The sequence below is a fragment of the Apteryx rowi genome, unplaced genomic scaffold (assembly GCF_003343035.1).
Source record: "Apteryx rowi isolate R43461 unplaced genomic scaffold, aptRow1 scaffold_58, whole genome shotgun sequence".
NCBI lineage: Eukaryota > Metazoa > Chordata > Aves > Apterygiformes > Apterygidae > Apteryx > Apteryx rowi.
The window spans coordinates 1779996-1806895 of record NW_020450849.1 but is presented as its reverse complement, the minus strand read 5'-3'; the positions used below and the strand labels follow the sequence as shown (position 1 = coordinate 1806895).

Sequence of the window (26900 nt, the reverse complement as noted above, 5' to 3'; positions counted from 1 at the left end):
GTGTTCATAACTTCTTTAATTTCAGCCTCTAATGTGCAAAAAGTACAAGTTGATTCAAAGTAATTGTCTTAACATTAAGTAGAGGGAGCTGTATTGTCTGCAAATGTCAGACTGAGTACAGGAGAAGAAACTAAAGTCTCAGACTTACTGCCTGTTTACTCAGATACGCAACTATATAAAAATATTCCTATAGTCTAGTACAGTAATAAATACAGTAGATGCCTGTTATTGGGAGACCTTGTATAGGTTTTGATCTATGCCTCGAGTCCATTGCATAATGCATACTATATGAATATACTTTGTTTGCATAGACTTAGATGCTTTGATTTGTTAGTCTCTTACATAGTTCTATGAATCAGTTGTTCGCAGGGTGTTGAGCGAGTARAGAGTTAACAGGACTGAAGACAGGTGTACGTTGTATATACATTTATGTTTACCAATGCCTGAATAGCAACAGGAGAGATGCTTGTATAAACTGTCAGTACTAGTCTGTATAAAATAGTTTTAGATTTTTTTTTTTAAGAGAAACTGGAATACCTCAGCTTAATAGAGAAAAATAAGTGATGGGATGTGACTTACATTTGACTTACTATAATGGGGGATTCCCTTCCAGAGACCTCAATATCCAAGAAGCATGATTATTGGTGTGTGTTTGGGCTGTCAGTGTGACTTAAAATGAATCTGTCATTTGCACACTGAGAAACAGGCATCCCCTCCCAGATGCAGAGTTTCATGTTGTAAATCAGCAGAATTTGTGCTGACTTGTCACTGGGCCTGACTGTTTTCCAGAAGTATATTAAATTGGTTTTGCTTTCTGATTTGCTAGTCTCTGTATAGTTGAAAGAGGGTCCCTATAGTGCATTAACAGCTGTCACTGTAAAAGTATATTGCTAAGTATATGAGGTCAGCAATCTAGGAGAACTTTTTTTCATCACAGCTATAAAAAAAATTTGCTTATAGAAGTATGCATTTTTTATATATATATATTTTTTTAAAGGTGAAGTTACAGTGCAAACTGGAGATCTGTTGCCATGTAGGATCTGTGGAAGGACTTTCTTTCCAGCAGCACTGGTGAGTGGTATGAACGCTTTATGCTTGTTGACTACCAGATCTTATAAACTAGTGTGAGAGTTAAGCAATTGTCAGTATAGCTAAATACTAAATAGCTAAGTACTTTCAAAGGAGATTAATTTTTTTTTTTCAGTGCCCCATCACTTTTTGAAAACACAAGTCTCTCTAAAAGCATCTTCTTTTGGGCACAGAGTCATTCCTTGCCTCTGATAGTGTAAGCCCTAGCATCATCTAGTCCCATCTGGTAAATGAAGTGTTTTTGTTAGCTGTCTTTGAAATGCCCTTTTCTCCAGTCTTCATGGAAATTGATCTGTTCTTAAATATGAATATGAATTTCAGGCACTACTGACTTTTATTGTTACTCAGGGCAAGTTCTGTCTACCTACCATCAGATCTGTATTTGCAAGGAGTAGATATAGATGCCTTCTTTTTTTTTTCTCAACTCTCAAGTCTTTGTGGTCATGTATATGTTTGTGAATTCCTGTAGTTCTGTTCAAAAAGTCATAGTTGGTGTAAGTACTTGAGTGAAAGCATTCCTATCTTGTTGATCAGGAGTTGGGCCTCATTTGCTGATTGGTGTTTCTGGAAAGGGGGAAATAGCATGTTAATAAATTGTGTTCAAAACTAAATTCTGTGTTCTTTGTTATTCTGCTTGTAGAAAAAGCATGGACCCATTTGCCAAAAAACTTCTGCCAAGAAAAGGAAGACATTTGATTCCAGCCGRCAGAGAGCAGAAGGAACTGACATTCCCACAGTAAAACCTCTTAAGCCACGGGTAGGTTATAATTTACTCTGAACATATATACTCTGGACATTTTAGGCAAAATATGTATTAATTACAATAAGATTCATTTTTGCTGGTAATTTCTAATAATTAGATCAGCTAGGACCCAGAAGAAATTTAACTATCATATTGTGTATTAAAATAAAGCATGTTATTTATTGCAAAGTAAGAGCTCCAGACATACGAAGCTCTTTCTTTTTTGGCTTCTTAGCCAGAGCCCCCCAAAAAACCATCCAATTGGAGACGAAAGCATGAGGAATTTATAGCAACTATACGAGCAGCCAAAGGACTTAATCTTAAAGACGGTGGAAAGCTCCCTCCACCACCTCCACCATCATATGATCCTGGTATGTAAAACAGTTAAGTTCTTTAGAGGTCTTTGTAATATAAACAATTTGTAAAAATTTGAATTGAAAAGGAATTTGTTGAAATACACTGTTCACAAGTTCTTAAAAGATTACTGTCTGATTATCCCTATGCAGATGCTGATTTGTGACTGTGGGTCTGACTGACTAGCATCCTGTTTAGTTTTCAATGCCCATGACTTTGTTTTTAGCACATCAAAAGGTAGCTGTGGCCATCTTTCAGTTTACTACCTCAGTATAATCTGTAGGCTGAATAAACTGTTTCAACATCTTACTTCTGTCTGCAACTGTGGATCTGCTCAGAAAGAGCAGACCACCTTTTTAATTGGCTGCCAATTCTAGGCAGCCAGTACATTGTAGGGATGGACATGTCTACTGTGTTCTTCAGTCTGCAGTCACTTTCATTTCTTTTTGGATGCATGTTTTGTTCCATGCATACACTGTATGCAGTTAACTGCTCCAGCGTACACGTGATCCTTCCTCACGTGGTGAGGATACTTGTGTTTTGAGTATGTGAGGGACCTGGGATTTATATTAACAAGGGAGTGATAGTCCTTGAATGCCTTCGTAATGGAGGTTGGATAAGGAGTTGAAGCAATCTTATGTGATTAAGGAGAGAAGGAAATAAATTTTTCAGTGAACTTCTGTGATGTGATGTTAGCTTAGAGAATAAATTTCTTCTTGCCATAAGAGCTAAACGATTTGATAAGCTCAGTGGTTATGCTCAGAAAGATTGCAAACTTTACATCTGTTTTCTATTCTGCCTGTCTGTCATCAAGTGAAGAGGCAAGTGTTTCCCACCTTGTCCCCACAGGAGACACATTAATCTCAGTAGCAGGACTGCAACTGCTCATTCATATTAAGAAGTGAAGACTCTTATTCTGTGTTCAATACAGTATCTTGAAATGTCATATGCCTTTTAAAGTAAAATAAATCCAATAACTAATACTACGGATAAGAAATATATGGCTTAATCATAGGTTTATGTTAATTATCTAATTATAGGATTAATTATATAATTCCATCAATAAACCAGTAGTATAGTTTCTGGATTACAAGCAGAAGAGTCCAGAACTAAATCTAGCCTACAAAAACTACTAAAATGGTGCTCCTTTAGTTGTAGTTTGCAAGAGACTGCAAATGAGTTTGAAGGAAAGAAAGACAGTAGCTTCTGTACTCAGTCTACTTGAAAGAGGGTAGGAGGTGAAGGGAGGAGAAAGGTATTACCCCTCTGTTTCTCTTCCTTCCCTTTTTTACTTTTCCAGTCTGACTGTCTGTGTTGTTCCTTGGGTTCATCCTGCTGCAGCAAGGTAAGACTCAAGTAAGATTTAGCGTATGGAACTAGGAGTGAAGAGAAGATGCACTAATCAATCAGTGAACATCCCTCTCTTCCTCCAAATAGAACAGAAGAAATAAACAGAGCAGGAGTAGCTACAATTGTTCCTTTTCCACTTGTACATGTAAGAGAAAGGGAGAATTATACTGGATACCATGGAGTACATGCATCCTCTCTCCTACTCAGCTCTCTTTGGCATGCCTACTTCTAGCTAGCTGCTCATCTTTTTTTTTTTTTTTTTTTTTAACCTTTTAAAAACTAGTCCAAGAGTTCTTTATATTCTATAAATATTCCCTATGTAATTCCTTCCTTTGAGTTCACAAATGAGCAGTATTGGGGGTTCTTCTATTTCCTCTTCCGCCTTTCCTTTGAAATAGTGTTGAATAACCTGATGATGTTGAGAAGGATCTTAAGTCACCTGTATTTGCATCAAACTTGGCTGTGTATGTGTATACTGCTGGTTTGTTTGGTTAGTTTGTATTGTGGAAAGCTTACATTCAATCCTAACAGTTCTACGGGACAATAGGAACAGTATTTCCAGATAAACGTGTGTCTGACTAGTGCTAAGCATTTTACAAAAGGGTGAAGATATAATCTCTGATACTTAAAGAGCATATGCTAATCTCTTATAGTCTGATTCATTTACTTTAGTGGGCTTTGGAAGCCTTCTGTGGGAACTGAGCTGTGCCCTAGTTGAAGAAATGGTCTTTCTTGTATCTARGTGCTTCCATCATTGCTTAATTCATGTGTTTTGACTCCCTTCTTCCCTCGCCCCCCTCTTCTTCCCTTGCATATGGCCCATCTTGGGACCTAAGCTGGTATTACTGCAGAGAAATTACAGTTCTTTTCTTTATGAGCTTCTGTCCCTTAGGGTGTAGTTTATGTACAAGTATTCTGACAGTACTGGAGACAATGTAAAAAATAATTCATTGTTATTGTCACCTGAGATTCCCATGCTGTCACTTCTGTGAAGGATTCTTGTATTCTTCCCTTGTCCTCTGTTTCCACTGCTTGTGTCATTAATCATGGTTTGGAAATGATTAAATTATTTGACTTATTTAAAATTTGTTTGTTTATTTTAAAGTATAGCTACTTAAAGCAGATCTGCTGCCGTTGGAGTAGTAATGTGTAATCTCAATCTTTCAGACTGTATAAAATATTAACTGTAATCTTAAAGGCAGTGACTGTCATCTCTCTTCTTTAATATGCCTAGAAACATACTAATTTAACCCACTATGCCAGTGTCTGTCTCTTCTGAAGTTGATGTTTGTATTTTTGAATTCCCCAGATTAGTTTTCAAAACCATACATATCTCTAGACACTGAAATATCTATCTGAAACTGCAGGCCAAACATTTTTATTTTCCAAGAACAGTATATTTTAAGGGGTATATTTCCAGTATACAGATCAGGGACCTTCAGTATCTTAAATATTAACATAGTCTTTCTATATATAATATATAAACAATAATGACATTTTCTACAAGCAGGACTGTTTGCAATGTGACTAAATACATCATGAAAAAAATAATATGACCACAATCGATCCTGTTTTGCATTTCTCTACAGATATCTCCTAATTTGGTCTGAGTTTCCTCCAGTTCGGGCTTTTCTTGTCCCRTTTCTGATTTTGTGTTTGATTTTTAGATTATCACTTCCAGAGAAGTGATATACCTGCTTGCAGTGGGTATTTTTCAGTTCTTTCAGAACTGTCAGAGCAAAATGAATTTGTTGTCTTTTGTTATTTGAGTGGGAAAGTTTTTAATGCATTTTCATATCTTGACCAAGCTGAACTGCGTTTGATTTTTTTGTTTGTTTGTTTTTGTTTGTTTGTTTAGCCTTTTCTCTTCTTGTGCCTCCTGCCAGCTGAGTTCCTTGCCACATTGGTCTAACTTTTTGGCCACTTTCTCTGCTGAGTAGCATCTCTCAAGCTTCTGTTATCAGTCCTATCTCTGATCCTCAGCCATTCTTTTTGTTCTTATCCAGCAAATGAGAAACGTGGCTTGTGTGCTGCATGTGGGTACTAAGCTTTTCTCCACCAATCTGTATTTCATTTTCAGATTTAAGAGACCTTAATTTTCTCTGGCTTGTATGTGATCTTTAAAAGGTTGCTTTCCTACTTCCTAATGTTGGACTTTATCTTCTTAAGATTACATTCAGTGTCCATATTGCCAGAGGAGGTTTAATGAAAATGCAGCTGACAGACACATCAATTTCTGTAAGGAACAAGCAGCACGTATTACTAATAAGGGGAAACTGGCTGCTGATACCAAAGGGAAGCTTCCTACTCGAACACAGGTGAAATACAATATTTTTCTTAATTTGCAACTTTTATTTGTAAAATCAAGCTTATTAAATATTTTGTGTTGTTTTTAAATAGAATTAAATAATAATATTACCAAATAAAATAGTTACGATAGACTGAAATTAGACATCATAAGCATGGAAGAAGTTTTTGCTTTCTAATGAAAACTGGGGGGGAGGTTCATAAATCAGATGGCAGCAGTTGCAAAGAAGAAAACATAGTCAAAAATGTAATTCAGAGATTTGTGAAAATGACAGGTAAGGGTATTGTAGCAGCAGGAAGTAGAGATGGAGTATTTGTAAACAAAGTTGAATTTCTGTTCAAGTCTTAAACAGTCTTGAGGTGGATTCTGAAGTGAACAAATAAAAGGTACATGGCTGGATGACAACTGACAGCAATATCTTGGCTAATCAGAGGTTTAGATGAAGTATATTAAGCTAAGAGTTGCAGCAAAGTTATAGTGGAAGACTTCAGATGGAAAAAGTTTATGGTCAAGGAGGAGGCATATTTTACAGTATGTAAAGCAAATAAGTGATTGAAGTATATGTGCATTTTCTTTGACGGTGGTATTGTGGGGTTTTTTGGAAGCGGTGAAGACTAAAGCAGATGCAAGCACTTATGTTTCTTGCATTATATTCTCAGTCAGTGCTGAGACTGGTCCAGAGCTCGCAGGTAAAAGTAGAATTTGAAAGAATTAATGGTCTTGTCCTTGAGCATTTTTTTTAAGAAAGTAACTGATAATGAGGTGGTGATGTTAAGCTCAAGACACACTTAATGAAAAACATGAGAATAGCAGTAGAGAAATGGAAAAGACACAACAATATAATTTAATTGGAAAAACAAAGCTACCAAGTAAAGCTGGATAATCTTTCTTATTAATATCTCTTTATATGCATGAGAAAGCAAGCTAGCAGAAACCATTTGTGTAACCCCTGTATCAGAAACAAGTTAGCTAGTAACTAATTGTAGTCTGTTTTCCCATTCAGTGCCTTAGATAACTATCTATGGTGCTATATAGATAGTTTGATTAAACTGCTTAAATTTCTAGGGTGTCTTTTCTTACAGTACAAACCCACTGCGGTTAAGAAGATGCCTTCTGCAGGATCAGTACCATCATCGTCATCACGCTTACCACAGCCAAGTGGTGTTAGCAAAACTGTTGTGGGTATGAAATGAATGTTCTTTCTAAATATTAGAATTCAAACTATATAATAAAGATAGTATAATATTAATAGCTGGAAGGATTTCTACAAAGTTGCCCAGTGATTCAGACTGAAGAAATAAAAGCTTCATAGGAGGAGCTCAGTGTTACATGAGTAGCTGACTTCTGGTTTTTATGATATACTAATTTTTTATTAAATTTCTCTGTAATCTGAACAACAATCTGTAATTCTCCTAATTACATAGGTGATGACCATATCTTTTATTGTTGAAATTGATGTTCTTGTTTGCGAAAAATCATTTGAAGTAAAGCTGGAAGGAACACAGATTGGCCCCTATTCAACGAGACTCTTAAGCACATGATAGGACTGTCTTGTGTTTTATATATCAGTTTAAATTAGGGTTTTTTCTGAATTAAAACTGCAAAATCATTCAGCGAAATAATGCATAATTATATCTAATTCTGGTCTTTCGCATCAGATTTTTCTGTTGCTTAATTTTGTAACTAATTTGTATACAGAATATGATAGTGAATTGGTAAAAATATATAGAGAGGAAATGTATATTATAATTATGCAAACACTGGTCTTAATCTAATTGCAGATATCAATAGGATTCTGTACACACTTTAGGCTCCTTTTCTTAAGAAATGATGGTCTAATTTTTTTTATTAGACTAGAATAGAACACATTGTCTCAGCTGGATATTTTCTGTAGATTTTCAGAATCGTACTTGTCTTTTCTTAATATCTTATATTTGCTAATATCTTGACATTTTTCAAACTGTTGTTTTGAATTTTGTGATTAAATAATTGTGTAATCAATTGTGTAATTCCAGTAGTAGGATCTTGTATTTTCTTATATTTGCATACTTGCTTTTAACTGTAAGGTGCCTCTTCAAGTAAAGCGCTATCTTCATCTGGGTCCAGTGGGAGCAAAATTCAGATGTTATCACCAGCTCATAAAAACTCACTGGGAATGGTGAACCCACAAGCAGGGTAAGTCCCTACGTAATGTTGGCATTCATTCTTTATTTCACATTTATGTTATGCTAGTTTTAAAAGAAGTATCTATGGGCTGTTTTGCTTGTGATTTTTCTACAAGCTTTAAAAGTGCAGTAGTTTGAATTCAGCCTTTACTTATATAAGCAATGAATGTAGCGAGGTTAAGTTTAAAGAAATTGGAATAGACAAAGATGCATTTTTTTTTCCAGTGTTAAAATAACAGCAAAAGAAAATCCTGAACTACCTGTGTTGCATCATATCTCTGCAACTGCTTCCTTTTTTGTGTAGTCTGCTTCCTCACTCCCATTTGCCCACCACAGCCCCCTGCTGTTTAAGAGGCAAATGAAGTGTTTGCATAAGAGAAAAGGCAAAGATAAGCACATCCTATGTAGAAGGCAGTAATGGAAACAGAAGTAGGGAGGGAGGTAAAGTGGTAAAATTATATACAGAAGTAGATTAAAAATAAAGTATACAGACGTGGCTGGAACCGTGTGTGTGTGTGTGTGTGTGTTTGGTAAAAGTGAAAAGACATTTGGCATCATTTCTTACTTTTAATCTCATTTTATTTCTATTGAATGTAAGAGGCCTCTCACTGACTAGAAAACAAATGTGATAGTATTTTCCTTGTTAGCACAAAGTCAGACACCTTCCCCCCCCATCCCACCCCCCTTCCTGTCCCAGGTTTAAAATATAGAAGACACAACACATGAATGAGCACAGATAAGGCAGTAGAAAATAGTGCATTACAACAGCAAGAAAAAGTGGTAGATCACTGGTGTTTGGTCAGGGTGCTGGTATACTTAAGACCATTACTGATTTTTTTCAGCAGGGTATTTGGTAGGCACTATCTCAAAGAAGAAATTTAAGGAAGGAGTTGAGACAAATAGTGTATCTTTCCAGAAGTTTGAAGAGCACCAAGAAGCACTGAGAGAAAACACAAAATATAACAAGAACATGATTGCAGTTGTTATTGCTGATGCTCGAAGATGACTTCTTCCTGTAAAAATGAGTAGCAGATTATAAACAGATTGGAAGAAGGCTGTATAAAGTGAAGAAAAACAACTTAATGTTTGTGAGGAAGAAAAGGGACATGCTGAAGGAACTCATAAGGATGAGCAGCTTTATTAATTACACAAAGTTACTGAGTTTCAGTTTATCAGTCTTAAGTCTTTTTAATTGCACACCAGTATGAGTTGTAGCTCTGTCACCCTTCCCTCCTAACACCACGTAGTATTAGGGTGAAGTTCTGTCCTTCCTTACTCTACCCTTTCACACCAGGTCTTTCAGACACAGGCCTGAGGGAGAGTCTGACAGGTTGTCCGAGAAGTTTCTCTCCAGTGTCCCCATGGGCTTGGATCTGCAGGTCACTACTGTTTCTAGACATCTACACTCCTACCATCAGAGGATTGTACTCTGTTTACTGACTTTTTTTTTTTTATCTCATTCTCCTTCCCTGCCCCCTCCTGTTTCTGGACCCTCCTTTTCATCACCTTTGTACTACCCATTCTCCACCCCACTCTCCTCCCAAATAAGCAACCCCTACCTCTAGTTATGTTTTCCTYACTGGTCCCAGTTTTGCTAAGCCTGTATCCGAATTTGCTAAGTCTGTAGCCTTATATGGCGTGACTGATACGGTTACCTAGGTACAGGTGGCCTTACAAGGTTGTAGTCCCTAAAAGATCCCCCGAACTCCTCTTCAGTTATCTAGTTCACACTGCTTGCTTTACACACTTTCTAAGTCAAATCATTTGACTTGAGCCTTGATACCTCTACCTAGTGCCAATTAAGCAAGCACTTTCTTATAAGTAAACAGTCCGTGTACCAGAGCAACGTGTTTTTTTTCCACATTGTGCTCTTGTGTTCACACAGCWTCCTGCTTTCCCGTAGCTGCTTAATTATAAATTGTTGACCTTGACACATTCTCTAGACAGTCTCCTGGTTTCCTGCAGAGGCCCTGGCTGTATGGGCCTAGTGAGCCTCTTGGCTTGTGCAAGGATGGAGGGTTTTCTAAGATGGCAGAGGATATAGTATTTTTATAGTCTGAAGGGACAGAGTTGGAAAAGTCTATTTTAGGGGAAGCAAAAGGGTTGGGAAGAGAGTGGAGGAGGTAAAGACTGTGATGTGAAATTGGTGATACAACTGGAAGCTGACGACAAAATGAGCCCTTCTCTCTCTGATGTTAAAGAAAATATCATTCAAGGAGTAGGAAGGTAAGCTGAGAGCACAAAGGTCATTGTCTCTTAGGAAAAGCAAGTAAACTTCCTATGGAAGAAAAGAAGGGAATGGCTTGAGAAGCCATCAAAAAATAGCTGGATAGTGGAACTCAGTTAAGCATTAGAATTATTTACTTGAGAAATGACAGAATGGAAAGAGAGAAAATGCATGTAATAGAGAAGCTTAATTTGCATATAGGATTTCTGGTAAATAAATTAGAGGAAGCAGATGCCGAAGGAGATGCTTTTGTGCTAAGAGCCCTTGTGACAAGACTAAACAATATATATGGAGGAAAGAAAGGATGATGAGAACCACTGAACTGAATGATGGAAGAGAGCCAATTAGAAGTTGCCAGCTACTGTCATGCATGTAATTTCATATGGGTCATTAGTGGAGTCTTAACCCTTTCATTTGTTTTATAATGTGGCTTAGTAAAAGACAAGCTTAAGTAGGGGCAAACTTTCTAACGCTAGGAGTTCCCAACACAGAAAGCCCTGGGGCATGGTGAAGACTAAATAAACAGAAACTGCATGATCATCAGAACTGTGGAAGATGAATGGGAGAATTCCAGTGGCCAGGATGAAAGCCTTTGAATTTGGAAAGGAATKCTAATCTGAGTGTTAGAAAAAGAAGCAAACTGTAGCTGGAAATGGGAAAGACTTGCTATGCTGCCCTGCATGGTGAAGACCTTCACTTTTTTGTCTTGCATCAGTCTTCAGTGGTGTTCCTGCTGCTTTCTTTTCCTCTGTCTTCTCTGATGAGTTGTAAAATCAGGTAAAAGGATTCTAGATCACTGTAAGAGGCAAGAGCTCCCAAACTTAGAGAGAATTACAAACTTAAGGATACATTGCAGATGGTTGTGATGTAATCAGAGACAGTGTTAATATTCCAGAAACAATAAATCTGATGCAGTGTGAGAATAAAGGAAAGGGGAATTTCTGTGGGTCAGGGAAATGCTATAAATCAAATGTGGGCAAAAGGAAAGTATTTTTACCAGAAGCAGGTGGGATAGGGCTGGATAGGCCTAGCATTGTTACAATTGAATGTTAGCATAGGCAGAGAGGTGGAAAGTATGTGAAACTTTGATCAGTGCAGGAGGGAAGTGGTAGTACAGGGAAGAAAGAATAGGTGGAAATGCTGGTTGCACAAGAGGGTCAAGGGTAACAAGACTGGGAAAAGGAGATAATCAAATTCAAAGCAATGGAGAGAAGGAAGAAGATAATTGAGATGCAGAGGTTGAAATAAAACCTACTCATGAGTGGCAAACAAGTCTGTCTGCAAACCACAGTAAAACAAGTTAGCTGAGATTGTTTAAAGCATATTTCTGGCTCCAGCAAGGAATCCGAGCTACCTGGAAAGGGCTTTTTCTTAGTGATAGAGCTTCTAGTCACAGTCTGTATGGGTTTGTGACGGGGCATAGGTTTTGGTYTTCTTAACAGGGAAGGGGTTTTTGGATTTTACCAGTCAGTTTGCTCACTGGACTCATTGTCTTGTATTCTGTAATCCTCCATTTCCTCTTCTGAATCTTTTACTTGACATAGTCAAGTAAAAAAGTGGTAGTATCTGGAGAGATGTTTGCACAGGTGCTGTCTGCTCACACATGCTATAACTGCAAATAAAGTGWCTTCCGGTTAGCATAGTTCTGAGATAATGATCTCTGCTGAGAGGCAGTGAATGTTAGCTTTGCTCATAACCTGACTTAATTGCCTGCACAATTTCCATTTTTCTAAGAGGGTGAATACAATGAGTGTGTCTCTGCCTGCAGTCCTCATCACTTCTTCATTCTGAAAAATTTGTGTTCTCTTCTTGTCTTTGCCAAACAGTCCTTGTGATTTCTTGCCAGTCATACTAACCAGTCTTCTCCAGAAGGCCATTTACTGCATTGCTTTCCTAAGTATTCAACCTGGGACCTTGCAATTCTTTGTTTTTCTTTTGGCTGCTTTACATTCATTCCTGAGAACAAGTTCTGCGAAAGTAACATTGGAGCAAAGAGGTGTCAGAACACTTACCACGTTGAAAAGTTAGAACCTCAAATGGGTCACTAGTAACAATTTTGACTTAGTCTCAGTACTGGGGAAAAAAATATAGAGGCTTCTATTATAATACCTACAAAATTATATCAGGAATTGAGAAACATTTTTTCACCAAATGCTGAGGTTGGGAGGATTAAGTTGTTAATGAACTGATTTACTGAGCACAGTGTTGTACATATGTTATTTTAACAGAAGTCTTTCAAATGAAATGTCAAGAGATGGCATGACATTTTTCTTGGGCGGGAAAGGTGGGGGGTAAATATTTAAGAGACTATACACTTCTTTTGGCCTAGTTAAATTCTAGCTTGACTGTCATATTTACTGTAAGAAACGAGCTCCTGCAGTGTTAGTCATTCCTTAAGACAAACCATAATTTCATGTTTTTATGTATTTTTAATATAGATGAAATTTTCCATTTTTGCCTGGATGATGTGGTCCCAGATTTGGCACAGAGAGAGTGAGGCTTAATAGAAAATAGTCATAACATGCCATTTTAAGGATGAATTATATGGATATCAGAGAGGGGGTAGTTAACTAGACACTGCTTCTTTCCATGGGATCATGGTCCCTGCTCTCTGTGGTGTGTATGTTCAGGGGCAAGAAATCCCTTTCATCTCTTCACTGGCTAGTACAACAGCCAGAAGTGATTAAAATACATAGGAATGCAGTTCTCCTCTTGCTCTTTAGATGGCACTTTTGAACTGCTGCCTGAAGCTATTGTGAAAGTAAGTGCTGACTGATGAAGCTCTTGGTGTGTCTGTTTTTAAAGGTGAATGCTAAAACGTCTTTGAGCTGTTGAAGCTCCATAAAGGAAAATTCTGTAACTTCATTTCATATTATGCTTGAATATCATCTGATAATAAAAAATGTATTTTATATGAATGGAAATGCAATCAAGTGAACTCCCTTGTATGTTAATCATTTTTACTGGGAGCAGGACAGGAGAAACAGTAGAGCGAAAATACTACTGAGATGGCACACCGCAGTATCATCAACATAAACTAGGTTAGCATTAGTGAGACTTATTCTGCACATGCTGAACTCTGCTATACGATTTTTTTTTTTCCTGCCTGAACAAAATAAGAGCACCTCCAAATACAAGTATTAATGGAAGTATGGCATAACGGCATCATTCCTGAATCCTAGAAAAGCAGGTGAGGATGCAGGGGTAGACTGTGACTTTGCATTGTAGTCAGTTGATCTTGAAGAACGGAGAAATGGAAAATAATTCTGCATAARTTGTAGCCGGGATTATATTTTGATAATGAATCATTTTAAGATTCTAAGTTTGATAAATCTTTTGTAGGAGTACTGAGTTTAGCACTGTATCTTCTATTACTTGTGGGGGGGAGGGGGAGTTCTAGGAAGCTGCCAGAACTAACTAAAGATCTTCATAGGGAGAACCTACTCTTTTTCTTCCTCATCCTTAGGCTAAGCAAACAGGCAAACTCCACCCCCAAATTATGCTTTCAATAGCAGAACTTAATACCCCTGTTTCTGGCCAGCCAGAGATCTTTTGCATGTACAGACTAATTTCTTTTCTCTGCTTATTTCATATAGGAAATAGTTTTTGAAGCCCCAAGAAAAAGATATATGTGGTGTTTCTTAGTATGGCAAATGAACCCTTAGTAATTACTTTATCTTTTTTATTCTTGAGATAATTTGTCCTATTTAAGGTTAAACTCACCAAAGGTATGCCTGCTGGGAATCATGTCTATTACTGACACACCCAGTACTGTGTCATATAGCTCAAATGCAACATGAATGCACACCTAACCAGCACCAGTAAACTTTAAATTACAGTTATATATTTCCCAGCAGCATATGCAGCCTTTAAAAATCTTATATCTTCAAAACTGTTCATTTCCTTTCATTAAGACTATAACTTATACAGCTTTGTTCAGTGAAAACAGATAAGTTGTCTTGGTCTACTTTGCATTTCAAAGCATTCTTATGATTGTGGTTGGTTTATTAATACATGAAAGAGCTGAGTTAACTTGGAAACTTTTTTTAAGTGTGGAAGAATACCTCAGTTCTTTATTTTGGCAGTGTCACCACCGCTGCTAGGATATTATCTTCAGTATTCTATGCTCTAAGTGCTCAGAGTTCAAGGATTATGTTGATTAAATTGGTGAAGGTTCAGGAAGAGCTAAGAAAATCCTGACAGGCTAGAATATGAGTCTTGCAGTGTCAAAGACATCAGTTTTGCTTCTCAACCTTAGGGAAATATGTAGAGAGTATGTATTTGGTCAAATGGRAATTGATCAAGCATTTCCATGTTAATTAGTTTGAACTAGAACATCTGTTTGGGAAGACAAAGTTGGGGGAACTTGCCTTACAACCCGCATTATTTGCAGGCTAAATTGTCAGACTAAATTTTCAGTGCTCCCTTCTGGCTTTATAATGCATGAATATCACTTAGCATTGTTAAATTTTTGTTTATTATATGGGGGTTTCCTTTGATGCTGTACAGATGTAATGAGAATTGCAAGGTTCGTACCAGAAGCTTTCCAAAACCTGCTGATGTTGCAAACTGTGTAGGATCTGTGCCTTTTAAAATGATGGAATTGTAGAAAGAGTATTGAAAGAAGTATGATAGGGATGTTAGAGATGCACAAGAGTATTTTGGGTTTTTGTGTGAGATAATAAAAGCTATATCAAAGATAAGTGTGTCCTTGACAGTAATAAGCTATTTGTTTAGTAATGTTTCTGGCTTTGCAGTTCATTAAGGTTGTATGACAAAAGAGTTGGGAAAACTCCACAATGATTTTAAGTGTGTGGGGGTTTGTTTTGGTTTTGGTTTTTTATTCCCCCCCCCCCCTTATTACTTCCCATACCTAGTAGGAAACTTACAGATAAGCAAATTAACAGTTCAGCTACCCAGGCACTTCCATTAAATTTGTCTGTTTATAGTTCTTAAATTTCAGAAAGATCAGTAAAAATGCTCTGAGATTAGAAGTGTTATTACTTTTCAGTTGGGACTTAAACCTTGCAAACTTTTTTTTGAGAATAAAAAGAAATTTCTATTTCATTCTTAATCTAGGAGTGGAAATATAGTTGAGTTTTTGCAAGTTTTACTGTATTGTTGGAGATTTAAAAAAAAAAAAACTTTACTAAGAAGTCTAAATTTTTCTACCATAAGTTGTGACTTCGCAGAAGATACAGCTTTCCTTATGATGGGGAGGTGGGGGAGAGAGGTGTGTGTCCCCGTCCCCCCCCCGATATTCTGCCAGGACTTTTTGGTTGGGAATTGTTATATATTGTATTAAAAGGAGTATTGCTTGTGTGTGTAGTGCTGTATATTCTGAGTGTTTTTTTGATATATTTAAATATAAGTTGTTTTTTGTTCAGGCTTTCCTCTGTCCTTTTCTCATTTCCATAAGAGAACAGAGAATACAAGGCATGTTACTTTATCTGGGCACTGTGTTTAGCCTTTAAAAAAAAAAAAAATAGTGAAAAGTTTTCCTTCTTGCTAATTGTGAACTCAAGGTGGCTTGTACTTGCATCTTTGTTACTTCCTAGCATCTTAATAAAATTGATATGAGTTGTAAATATTAGCTCCCTTTTCTAGATGGTGATAAACTTAACATTACGAAAGCGATTGTTCAAATAAACAAAAAACAGCCCAAACCTAAGTGCATTGCACAGTTTGTGAAGATAACTAGTGTTAGTTTAAAANAAAAAAAAAAAAAAAAAAAAAAAAAAAAAGCATTGGAAGCCTAATCCAAATACAAGTCTATGAAATGCTCCCCTTAGGAAAGTAGAACTCTTATGTTTGCTGGAATATTAAAATCTGTTTTTGGGGGGATTTTTGGTTGTTTGTTTTGTAAATGGGATTTTTAATACAAAATGTTTAACTGTGACTACTTGTTTAATTTTTTTTGCTATAACTTAAATAGCAATCTAGCAATCTCCTTATGAGTACCCCTTTATATATTTTAATAGTAAGATGAACAAGTTAGGCCCACCACTGCGAACTGGAAGAGATGTGCAAAGGTTGTATGACACTGATACAAAAACAGACAGTACCGTCAAAAGACCAAATGAGTTGTTGCCTATTAAGAAGTAAGTATTACAAATCAGTGTGGTTTATTTGTTTTTCAGAAATGTTCCTCAAAAGCACTGGAATAGTAAAAATGTGATCTTGATGCATATCTGCTGCCCAGTATGTCTTCAATATAAAATGTTGTGAGAGAAGAGAATGTAATATAAGCATCTGTTTCATTTTAAATAAACTGCTTCTAATAGTAGGTTAGGAAACATGATGAAAACCATTTTCAGAATTGGTTTCTTCTGTCACTGATTCTGGATTAAGAATAATGAACTTCTATCTCTCTAAACCTGAGATAAAACTGAAGTAAGCATTTAAGAGTACAGAAGTGCCTTACAGGTCTAAATCTCATAATGCTGTTTTAGTGTTATAACCAAAGCTGACCTATTTTTGAGACAGGACCAAAATATTTGGATTTGGGTTCCTATTTTAAGAAGCAAAGGGATTTAAAAAATGGCAATTTTTAGAGATACAGATTTCTTGTTTTCCTTTGCATATTTGGTTAGAGCTGTGAATGATGAGCATCCCCCAAATTAGGTCAATTTCATTTTATAATCTGTTCCTAAGATGTTGATAATTGGTCTTAGTGGCCTACTAAATATGCTTAGAGTAAGTATCATCTTTTATGCAGCCCTTAGACATAGCACCCTGACCAGACTTTTCTTCTTGAGAGAAGTTCTTTTAAAGTATAGGCACCTGTTCTGCTCTTTATAACTTCACTGTTTTGTTTGTACTTATTCAAATGCCCCCTAGAATCATGGCTTAAGTCTGCCTTCCTTACGGCAGGTTATTCAAGACGCTGTATGCCGACAGTTGGGGACAAATGTCTTGTAAATAGCCACTAGCCATTGTTACATTCAGCTTTGCAATGCGGGTGACTACAATTTATGGCAAAAGTTCCTGGACTTCAGTTGGCTTGCCAGTAGTCATAAAGAACATGTTTGCGATTTAGCACAATGATAAGTAGAAGTGGACAAGCTTCTTTTACAAATTTCTTTCAGTTTTTGATTTGAGAAGTGTTGTAGTAGTTGGAATGGAATACAACTCAAGCTGTTTAGGAGRAGGGGTCCCCTTCAGTCTTGGCTCTTTTGAAATTTGGAAAGTCAGAATGCTAAATATCTTTAAAGCTATGTCTTAACTTTAAGAATTAAAGATACAGCCTCATCTGCTTCATTAATATTTCACATTATACAACTTAGAACGGCGGTTTATATATCTTTACATGAAAAATAGAACTGGACAAGTAGATGGAAGCAGCAGAGGCTGGACAGGTTGGAAGAGATCAAACTGTGGTGACAGAAGTGGAGATAATCAAGGATGTCTAGGCTTATTGGAAGACATCTTTCTCCAGAGATCAGGTTGCAACTTGAAGATGCAATTTCAAGATTTCTGTCATCAAATAGACATGAAACTCAATGCTAATCTTGTATCTAGATCTTGGGTGCATAAAGCTGTAGACAGTGGCAGTCTGCTACTTCTATTGATTTGTTCATCAAAATGGCAGAAATCATTACAGTTAATTCTAAAACAGTAACACTAAGCTTTTATATCAGACTGATAGTAGATTAGTGGTTTTGCTGAATTTTCAAAAAGCTAATTGAAAAAAAAAACCTGCAGAAATTGTACACAAAGCTACTTCAAAATTAAGGTATCCTTTTAAATCTTTAATGGATTATGTTTTAACCACTCACAGGACTGTGTGTTTCACTCAGAAAGGGTGGACAGTGCACTTTCAATGTGACTTTTCAATATTTTGTTTTTTCTACATTCAAGTTTGTGGCCCATATGCCTTACTGGGCACCATTCAAACCATGTTCTTAAGATACTTTTTGATTTTTTTTTGGGGGGGGGGGGAATTTCTTTAGTATGCATCTAATATTAAAGCATCAGGTGACTTTTTTCAGAATACTCAGTAGAATGAGAATATATTATCACACACATTTTACAGATATGAATGGTTGAAGTACAGAAAAGAGTAGTGGACACTTTTGAATGTTTTTCTTTTCTTTTTCCAGTTATCTAATACTATGTTCAAAACCTGTTAATTCAGTTATATTCTCTACAGATTTCAGTTTAAGAAATTATTGCTATCAGTTTTGAAGAAGATATAAGTGAGTCTACTGTTGAGAATCCAGAAAAAAGTGTGATTCATTAATACACTTTAAAAATTTGGTTTAAATTGTTTGGAATTGTCTAAATAGATGTTGGGGCACAATTCTGTTCTTTACATTATTGTTCAATGGTCCTGTGAGATTTGCCATTTCTGTATCTGCAGTCATTTTAGTCTTTATTCACTTTTCTAGCTTCCATAACAAGTAACACTCCAGTATTTTTTTTTCCTYCACTATTAGTTCTAATGAATTTTACTTAAGGAAAGGTCCATCCTCAGTGTAAAGTGTGATGGAGGAAATAATACCCCATAGTATATTTAGAATCAGTACTGTCATGCATGCTTGTAACAGCTTATTTTAGGCCATACTTAGAAGCTTTATCCTGGAATTCTGTAGCTTCTGGAAGACTGACATTATCACTTTTAATAGGTTTGAATTGTTTTATAGCTTATGAAATGCTTTTGAGTCTGTAGAGTTTTAATGAAATCCTCTTTAGACTATCCTTGTTAGCTAGATAAGAGGGCAGACAGGAGAACTGAAGGAGAGAGCTGGTGTCCTGCCACGTGTTCCAGAACCTTTGAGCATTGGAGACATTTCCAATCTACCTTTTGTAGGCAGATGCCATTCCTATTGAACTTGAGTGCTGGAATTATGTGTAATTTCACCTAGTTTGATCTTTAAATTTAGTTCCTCATTGCACTGTTTTGTGCTTAATCATTTGGTCACTTTTCCATTGAAGTGTTCACGTAACTGGTTCTAAATGGATGACACTGAAAAGCCCTCCTTAGCCTTTGCTGGTAACATGGGGAAAGATGTGCTTTGTAAAATTCAAAAGATACTGCATTGTTCCTCTGTTTTAGTGTTCCATTTGAAATTACTGAAGCTGAATGCATTTCCTTATATACTCTTGAAAATCAAGACAAAGTTGTTCATAATTCTGAAAGGAGCAATTAGTTCATCTGGGTTTTTGTTCTTGATTGGGCTCTTGGTGAATAAAACTTYTTAAACAGAATATTGGTTTAACTTTTTTCATGTCTGTGAGCTAGTCCCATACTTAAGTTTCATTTATACATTAGTGTTTAAGAATGGGAACAATAAAAAGATACTGGTGTGTCATGCATATGATAATATAGTCACTGAAGTCTAGCAAAAGAAGAAATCTTGGTGTATGGTAATTCTCTTGAACAATACAGAAAAGCTTTGTCTTTGGTCCCTGATAATAAAAGGATGTCCCTTCCCACTTCTCTTCTTAGTGCTGCTCGAGTTTTCAGGGGATTCTGATGATTCTGTTCTCATCAGAGCAACCAGTGAGATTTTGTGGGTGTTTAGGATGTGCTGTTGACTGCATACTAGCTTCTCATAAAACCCTCTTGAGAGTAGCTTTCACAACTGTGTGGTCATACTATTGAAGCCATCTGTAAAAACACTGTGGCAAGCTCTTAATATTTATGCTTAGGAGAAAAAGTGACTGCCAAGCATCGTCTGAGATGTATCCATGCTAAATAAAGTGTGTGGCTAGGAGGAAAAAGTCATGTGACTAACTTCATATTAGTAGCAGAAGGCTGTGAGTGTTGTATCCTTTCTAAATTATTTTTGCACTATTGAGGCCTGCAGTTAGCTGCTTTTTATTTCTCTGAAAGCCCTGCCAGTGCTATAAAGCGACTTGTAGTCTATCAGGGAAGACATGCGAACATACTAAACAAACAATCAATAGTGTGTGCTCTACCTGTATGATAGTGTGATAGCAATTTCCTTCCCATTCATGCATTTCATTTGCTAAGCCTTTTAGCTTGTGTCTTTATAAGACTTAAGTATTTATTTTCAATCCAAGTCATATTAGTTCATGCYAAAGCTCTTCTGTCTGCTATTCGTAGGAAATAAGGTATATTATTTATACAGTGAATTGATGTGTAGATTGTTGAACTCATCTATTTTTTAAATAATTTGTAAATATGTATTCTTTTATATACTCCTGTATGTATATAATTGACCAAATATCTATTCTGTTTTAGAGGCACAACAAAAACACGGACATCAACCCCTCCTAGTGTGGCAAGAGCCATGAGCACTGGTGCTTTAACAAACAAAAGAAAAACTAGTAATTCAGAAAGTTACTCAAGGTAGCTTTTAATTTTGTGGGTTTTGTCAGTAATAAAAACTTCATTTAAAGAGAGTATTCTTACAGGAAAAGTTGGAGAAAATACTGTTCTCTGCAGTTAATGGGTAACTTATGGTCCATATTATTTGCCATATTTAAGACACTCAGAATGTATTTTGCATGTTTACCATCCTAACATAACATCACTTTCATCAGCCATCCCAGATATGATATGCCCAGATAGCATCAGAAATGCCACATGCTTCTTAGAAGTTCTTGAAAAAATGGGTGAATGGATCTTTCAAATAGGAAGTGGATGGGTTTTTTGGGAGGAGAATTGTTTTTTGTTGGTATGCTTTCTTTTTTAAGACGATGATTTGGAAGCTGAGAGAATGCTGAGTAGGTGTAGTTCTGCAGTTATGGATCCTAAAGGAGTTACCGAAGGGCCTAGCATTCTGCCTTTGCAAACATTATTAGTTGAAGTCAAGTGAAATTTGCATGTTCAGCACAGAAAATTTTCTGGTGCCTGCCCTTTTAAAGCGTAGGGGAAGAAAAATGTAGTGCAGGGTAAGCAGCTTTCTTATGCTGAAAAGCTAAGTTTTAAGTTTTGAAACTCCGGTTAATATGACTAGTGCCTCAAATATGTGATCCTGCTCCTGAAATTTTGGCATTTTGTTTGTTTCCTTATAGGGAAGGAGGATATCTGGAGATACGTAGGGGAACTGGGGAGAAGTCATAATGTATACTACTGTAAATAAATAGAAAGTGTAAGAATGAAACTAGATAACAGTAGTAATTCAATGCAAAGGTTAACATAAATTTTCATTAAGTTATACTGAACTGCGTTACAGCGAATGCTTTTTATCTGGTGATTTTCAGGTCTGATGGTAAAATTGGGTATGATAGTGGAGACTACCCATCCTCAGTCAATGGAGGAAGTTCAAAGAGCAGCGAAGGCAATTCACCTGTACACTTATCAAAATTCTGTCATGAATGTGGAACAAGGTATCCGGTGGAATGGGCAAAGTTTTGCTGTGAGTGCGGAATTCGAAGAATGGTTATGTGAACACATTCTGAAAAGCAAAAAAGAAAAGAACCAGAGAACGTCTACTACATACCGCTGCATGGAAAGCTAGAGCACGCCTTCCAGTTAGAGTTCATGCTGCAAACATATTGAAACATCATATTGTAGCTTTCTGAGTGCAATCTTCTGGTTACACAGTAATTTATATATAAATATATATACTGTATATAAAAATAACAACAGGTACCTAAAACTGTGCCATTCAAGGAAATACTCTTTAATCTCTGTTGGAAATATTTTAAATTAAGATAGAAATATGCTAAGTAACTTAGGTAGCAGAAATGGTTCAATTTTTTTTTTTCCTATGTAATTCTGCCAGAAAAAACATTATTTATATCGTCTATGTGGTGCTTCACCCATAGGAAACTAGCCATGAAGAACTTGGGCTTTGGAGGTGTCTCTGAGAAGGAATTTCCTTCTTATGTGACAGTAACCTGGGAAGTGACTGTCTAAGTCCTAAGTGAAAACAACATGAGCAACACATTATAAATTCCTATTTAAAAGTACCAAAAAGATTGGATCCATCTAATCTCTTTAACAGTAGTATCCTAACTGGACTTTCTAATTTTTCTCTGGGTTTTCTTAATGAATCAAATAAAGAGGAAAAACTGTCTGAAAAGTCTATTCAAATATAAGAAAACCTGGATTTTTTAGGTAGCTTTCCACATTCTGTTTTTGAATAGGAACCAATTAATATTTTTATGTATTTATAAGGACAAATACGGTATCCTCATTTTAATAAGCTCCTTTTGTTCAGAAACACTTGTCTTCCTCCTCCCATGCTCCACCATGACCGGTATATCCAAAATCTCCTTGCTCTGTGTCTTGAAAGGTTTCCAAAGGTCCTGCTCTTTTTCTCTTCCCTAACTTCCTGAAGGAAGGACAAAATCTATACTTATCCTATCTATAATGTTGAATTCTTGTTTTAAAAACAGCCTTCTTGATTTATCCAATACAAAAAAAATCCATAAAAATGTTATTAGTACAGTAGAATTTGATATAAATAGTCACWCTTTTTTATTCTTATTCCTGTGCAAATAGCACAGCTTATGTACGAGTGCATAGTGGAGTCACTGTGCTCCATGCATTTATATGTTAATACCTAACCTGTTTTCTTTCAATCTTGTATATTCTTGGGATCTGAATAGCAGCTGCTTGAAGTTAGTAACAAACCTAGCATTAATTCATTGGGAAGAAGGATCAGGCCCTGTAATTTTTTTGTTGTTTTGATATATTATGTCATTTATAAAACATTCACAAGCTGAATCACTTCACTTGTATCTGAATGTAGTAATTTATTTTTTGTGAATTTTTATTTTGAAGTAATAATACCATCTTAGTTATGCGTGGAAGAACAATCTGAAAGAAGTTAATTGTGCCTTCCCCACAATAAATATACTTTCTTTGTCAGAAATGGTTACTTCTAGCTCACGAACACCATTAGTATCAATTTATATAATTTTTATGAAATCATACTTTGTAGCTTTTGCAATATGTACTGCAGTATTGCATCCTAGTAATGTGATTGTAGATAACAATCACAGATTTTGAAAGTGCAAACAATGGGGCCAATTACAAAGAAAGATTGAAGAAAAACATCTCCAAAGCATATACTAGTCTTGGAGAATGTTTTAAGAACCTCGATGCTSTCACATTACAGGCCATAAACTATTGATGGTTTAGAACTAGTTCAATAGTTTGGAATTGTCTTACACTTTTTATTGAAAGTTATTTCTAGAAATTATCCTTCTATTCAGTGTAGTCTTGTTTTTTCATAATTGCATAAACTGACTATCGAATATGATAGAATGGATAACTTGATGATAGATAGACCTGACAAATCTTAGCCAAATTAGGTTCTAGGATCCATGTTTTGGAATGTTCATATCTGTACCTGAAAAACTGAAATTCTGCATCCTTTGCATAGATAAACCTGCTCTAGAAAATTTGCTCTGGACTTGGGTCATGGAGGTCTGCAGACTGAAAATCATTGGAAGTTATGGGTGCCCATCACAAAAGGTGCAAGTCCAGAACACATTTGATCAACCAGTGCATCTATCAAGGAATCAATCCCTTTATCTGACCTAATGACCTTCCAGTTCTTGTTTCTGCTGGAAAAATGTTTTTTTACCATTTATTAAGAATGTATTCTTCAAAGGGAGAGCTTAATAAGGAAATGTATTCCAGGTCTACAAGGTGTGTGTGTGTATTGTTGGTTGGTTGGGGTTTTTTTTTTTTTTTTTTTGTAATTCCCTGAATGAGGTGAATGGATTTGTTGGGAAAATAAGGGAAAAAAAATACTGATAGTTTCTCCTTTGAATTGCAAGTGGCAGGTTTCCCAGTTCTATGCTCGCTGTATGTGGATTGATTCAACTTCTGCTTTTTGAGTTGTTTGTATAACCCTGTGCTTCCAAGGCAGCATTTAGTAAATTACTCGAGTGACATATCATTTACTTTGTTTACACTTCTATGATTTATAGCAAGAACTAAATGGTGGATTAACCTGGAGTGAAAGAAGAGTTTTAAAAAGAGTTCTTGAACTTTTTAATTTGGCTTTGCAAGAAGGTTATTGAAACAAAAATGACTGTTGATAGAGTAATATTTAATAATGTGCATGAGTTTGAATCTACAATAAAGATAAGCAGACAATGAAATACAATTGACCATCAGAGGCCTAGTGTATTTCCACTTGAGCTCAACTGTTTTGTCACTGAATTACAGGTTTCTAAAGTACTTGATGTTATCGACATAGACTGTAGACAAGTTATCAGCACTTACTGCTGTATTTCCATATAAATGTTTATTAGCAAACGGTAGGTTTGTTTTCAGAATGCCCTTGCAGAACTGCATATGAATAACAGATTCGTTTTAATATTTAAGGAAAAAATAGACTGGTAAGGAGAATGAGTAAAGATTCTGAATCAAAGTCTTTAGATACTTTACATGTGTCAGAAAAATTCTACTAACAAGACCTAGGGACATCCGTGTCCTCCTGCCTGAACTCTTCCTCCTGCCTCTATGCCTTGGTTTTCATGGGAGGGAAAAACCTGGATACATGTGCTGAAAATATAGTTTTCCAAAATGTCCCAGGAATCCAGATTTCAATAACTGTGAAGATAAAACCCTTGGATGAATCCTGGTGCGTGTGCACTGATAAGTTTATATGTAACCAGTGTCATTCTCTGGATGTGCTGTTGACTTGAGAGATGTTTATGTTAAAAGCCTGAATTCTCTAGATTTAACGTGTAAAGTTAGGATGATATGACTACTCCATTTAACATTGTCTTTCCAGTTGTGTGTGTATATATAGTGTGTGTGCGCATGCACATGTTTATTTTGTGAGAACTCTTAAGTTTTACAGATACAAAAAAAAAAAAATCACTAAAGCAGCGTTAATACAAGACAGGACCAAATGCTACTGGAGGATTATGTAGCCTCAAACAGCTGACTAATATAGTCAATAAATATTTAAAGTGTTACTTGTTGATGTGATTATTCAAATGTTACCTGTTTCAACATATGACCCTATGACAGAATTTCTTTTACTGTCTGTCATTATATTTTTCTAATGTACTTGCTATGGCTCTTCCATTCGGGAGGAAGAAAAAAAGGGGGYGGGGGGGAGTCAGTGGAATCCTGTAAGAAAAAGAAAGAAGGCTATTGCTGGGGTCCTACGTGAGGGTGTTTGCATACCTGATCTGAATTCCTTGTGAATATCTTACATATATAGGACGTGTCTATGTGCTAAAAAGGAATGCAGCAGCATTGGAACTGTACTGACGAAGTGCAATGTGGTATTGAAATATACCAGCTTCAGTCTTGAAAACAACATAGCATAAGCCCTAATCTTTATATGGCTTTTCTCTTACACAGAGTAATACTTATGCATGATACTCATTCCAGTTTCTGAAACTACCTGGGGTATCCCTACAACATACAGCAAGTGTAGTTATGCCCTCAATCTTATGCACCACTCCAGGAAAGTGAGAATGGGGAGGTGCTTTACCACCATTTCRGCTCATACCTATCAAGTAAGCATCTACGCGGAACTTTTCAAATTTGCCAAAGGGACTTGGAGAGCCATTAAACTTCCACAGATGGATTGGAAAAGCTCAACCTGGCTGAGCTCTTGTCCAGGAAGGAGAYGTACTGGTGGTTGGAGCTCTCCATGGTGCTTTGATGCTGAGCCTGCTCTTGCAGCACAGTGGCAGCGGCTGCACGAGCTCTTCTGCACAGGTCGCAGGTAGCAAGGAACACAGAGTAATAACTTAAAAGTGTATTTTAAAACCTGAGCCAATATTTGAACTTCATGAAAGTCCTTAGTCACCTGGGTGGAATTTGTTTCTAATTCACCGTTGCAACCAGGAGCGAGTGTCTGACATSCAATGTGTGAAGAGAACTGTTTCATGATGCACATGTATCAAATCACTGGAAAGAGATATGACTGCAGTTGTTTAAATGCTAATGAACAAGGCATGTAGCAGCACACATGGATGTAGGCAGTGTAATTAGTCTGTTAAGTGTAGAATGAAATGGCATTGTCCACATACTACAAAGTTCTCAAGAAGTGCTAGTTATCCATTGCATTGATTCTGAATCTGTATAACAAGAACAAAATTGTTACAAGTTTTAATAAAATTTTTTGACAAAATTGTGTTTTTAAGAGCACTTGTTGCAAATATTTAACCTTTTCAGTTTTACTAAGCTATGAATAATTATCTGGGTTGTGTGAGAGGATGGAATTTTCATTTGATGACATTGTTTTAATTTTAAAACAAAAATAGTTTTCTCTTTTGCCTTTAAAGAAGTACAGCTTATTCCAATTTGTGATGATTTTGTTTGCTTTTTTTTTTTTTTTCAACCTGATGAGTAAGGTTTAAGTATCAAGTCACCTAATTCTGTTGTTGCAAGTAATGTTAGGTAGAAATTTCTTAGCTATGTTCAGCAGTTCTTTCTAATATGCAAAATATAAGGGATTAGTCTTTCATATTAATGTATTTTTTTACTTTTTTTTTTTCAAAATAATGCTTTTCTGGAGGATTCCACTTAGCCCTATTTCATGTTGCCAGAAAACAGCCTATTTAGATTTTAATTTAAATAATAATGTTTCCTCTTTACAAAAGTAATTAATACCAGCATCATTTTTCTCCAATGAAAACAGTAATTTTTGAGTCTGCAAATCAAATATTCAGTTTGATACAACTGAATATTGAACTTAAGTTCAAAAAAATGATGCATGGTTTACTATTATTCTACGTTTGTATTTGTGTTTCTGGCAGAAGTGT

At 36.1% G+C, this 26900-nt stretch overlaps 1 protein-coding gene across 5 annotated transcripts in view; it reads left to right on the top strand.

Moving 5' to 3' along the window:
• Nucleotides 1–25011, top strand: part of ZC2HC1A (zinc finger C2HC-type containing 1A) — a 36693-nt gene extending 11682 nt beyond the window's left edge. Inside the window, exons 2-11 of one of the 5 annotated variants that reach the window (XR_003256124.1) lie at nt 998–1071; nt 1730–1846; nt 2067–2202; nt 5705–5853; nt 6926–7025; nt 7910–8018; nt 16217–16336; nt 20446–20553; nt 21411–21752; nt 23543–25011. Coding sequence is in view for 3 of the 5 variants with exons in the window: in XM_026082481.1 (XP_025938266.1) it covers nt 998–1071; nt 1730–1846; nt 2067–2202; nt 5705–5853; nt 6926–7025; nt 7910–8018; nt 16217–16336; nt 20446–20553; nt 21411–21597 (1100 nt within the window). In the remaining 2 variants the exon portion in view is untranslated. Of the gene's footprint in view, nt 1–997; nt 1072–1729; nt 1847–2066; nt 2203–5704; nt 5854–6925; nt 7026–7909; nt 8019–16216; nt 16337–20445; nt 20554–21410 lie in introns of all 5 variants that reach the window. The other 4 variants (XR_003256123.1, XM_026082482.1, XM_026082481.1 and 1 more) reach the window with 4 other exon arrangements.
• Nucleotides 25012–26900: the final 1889 nt, after the last annotated feature.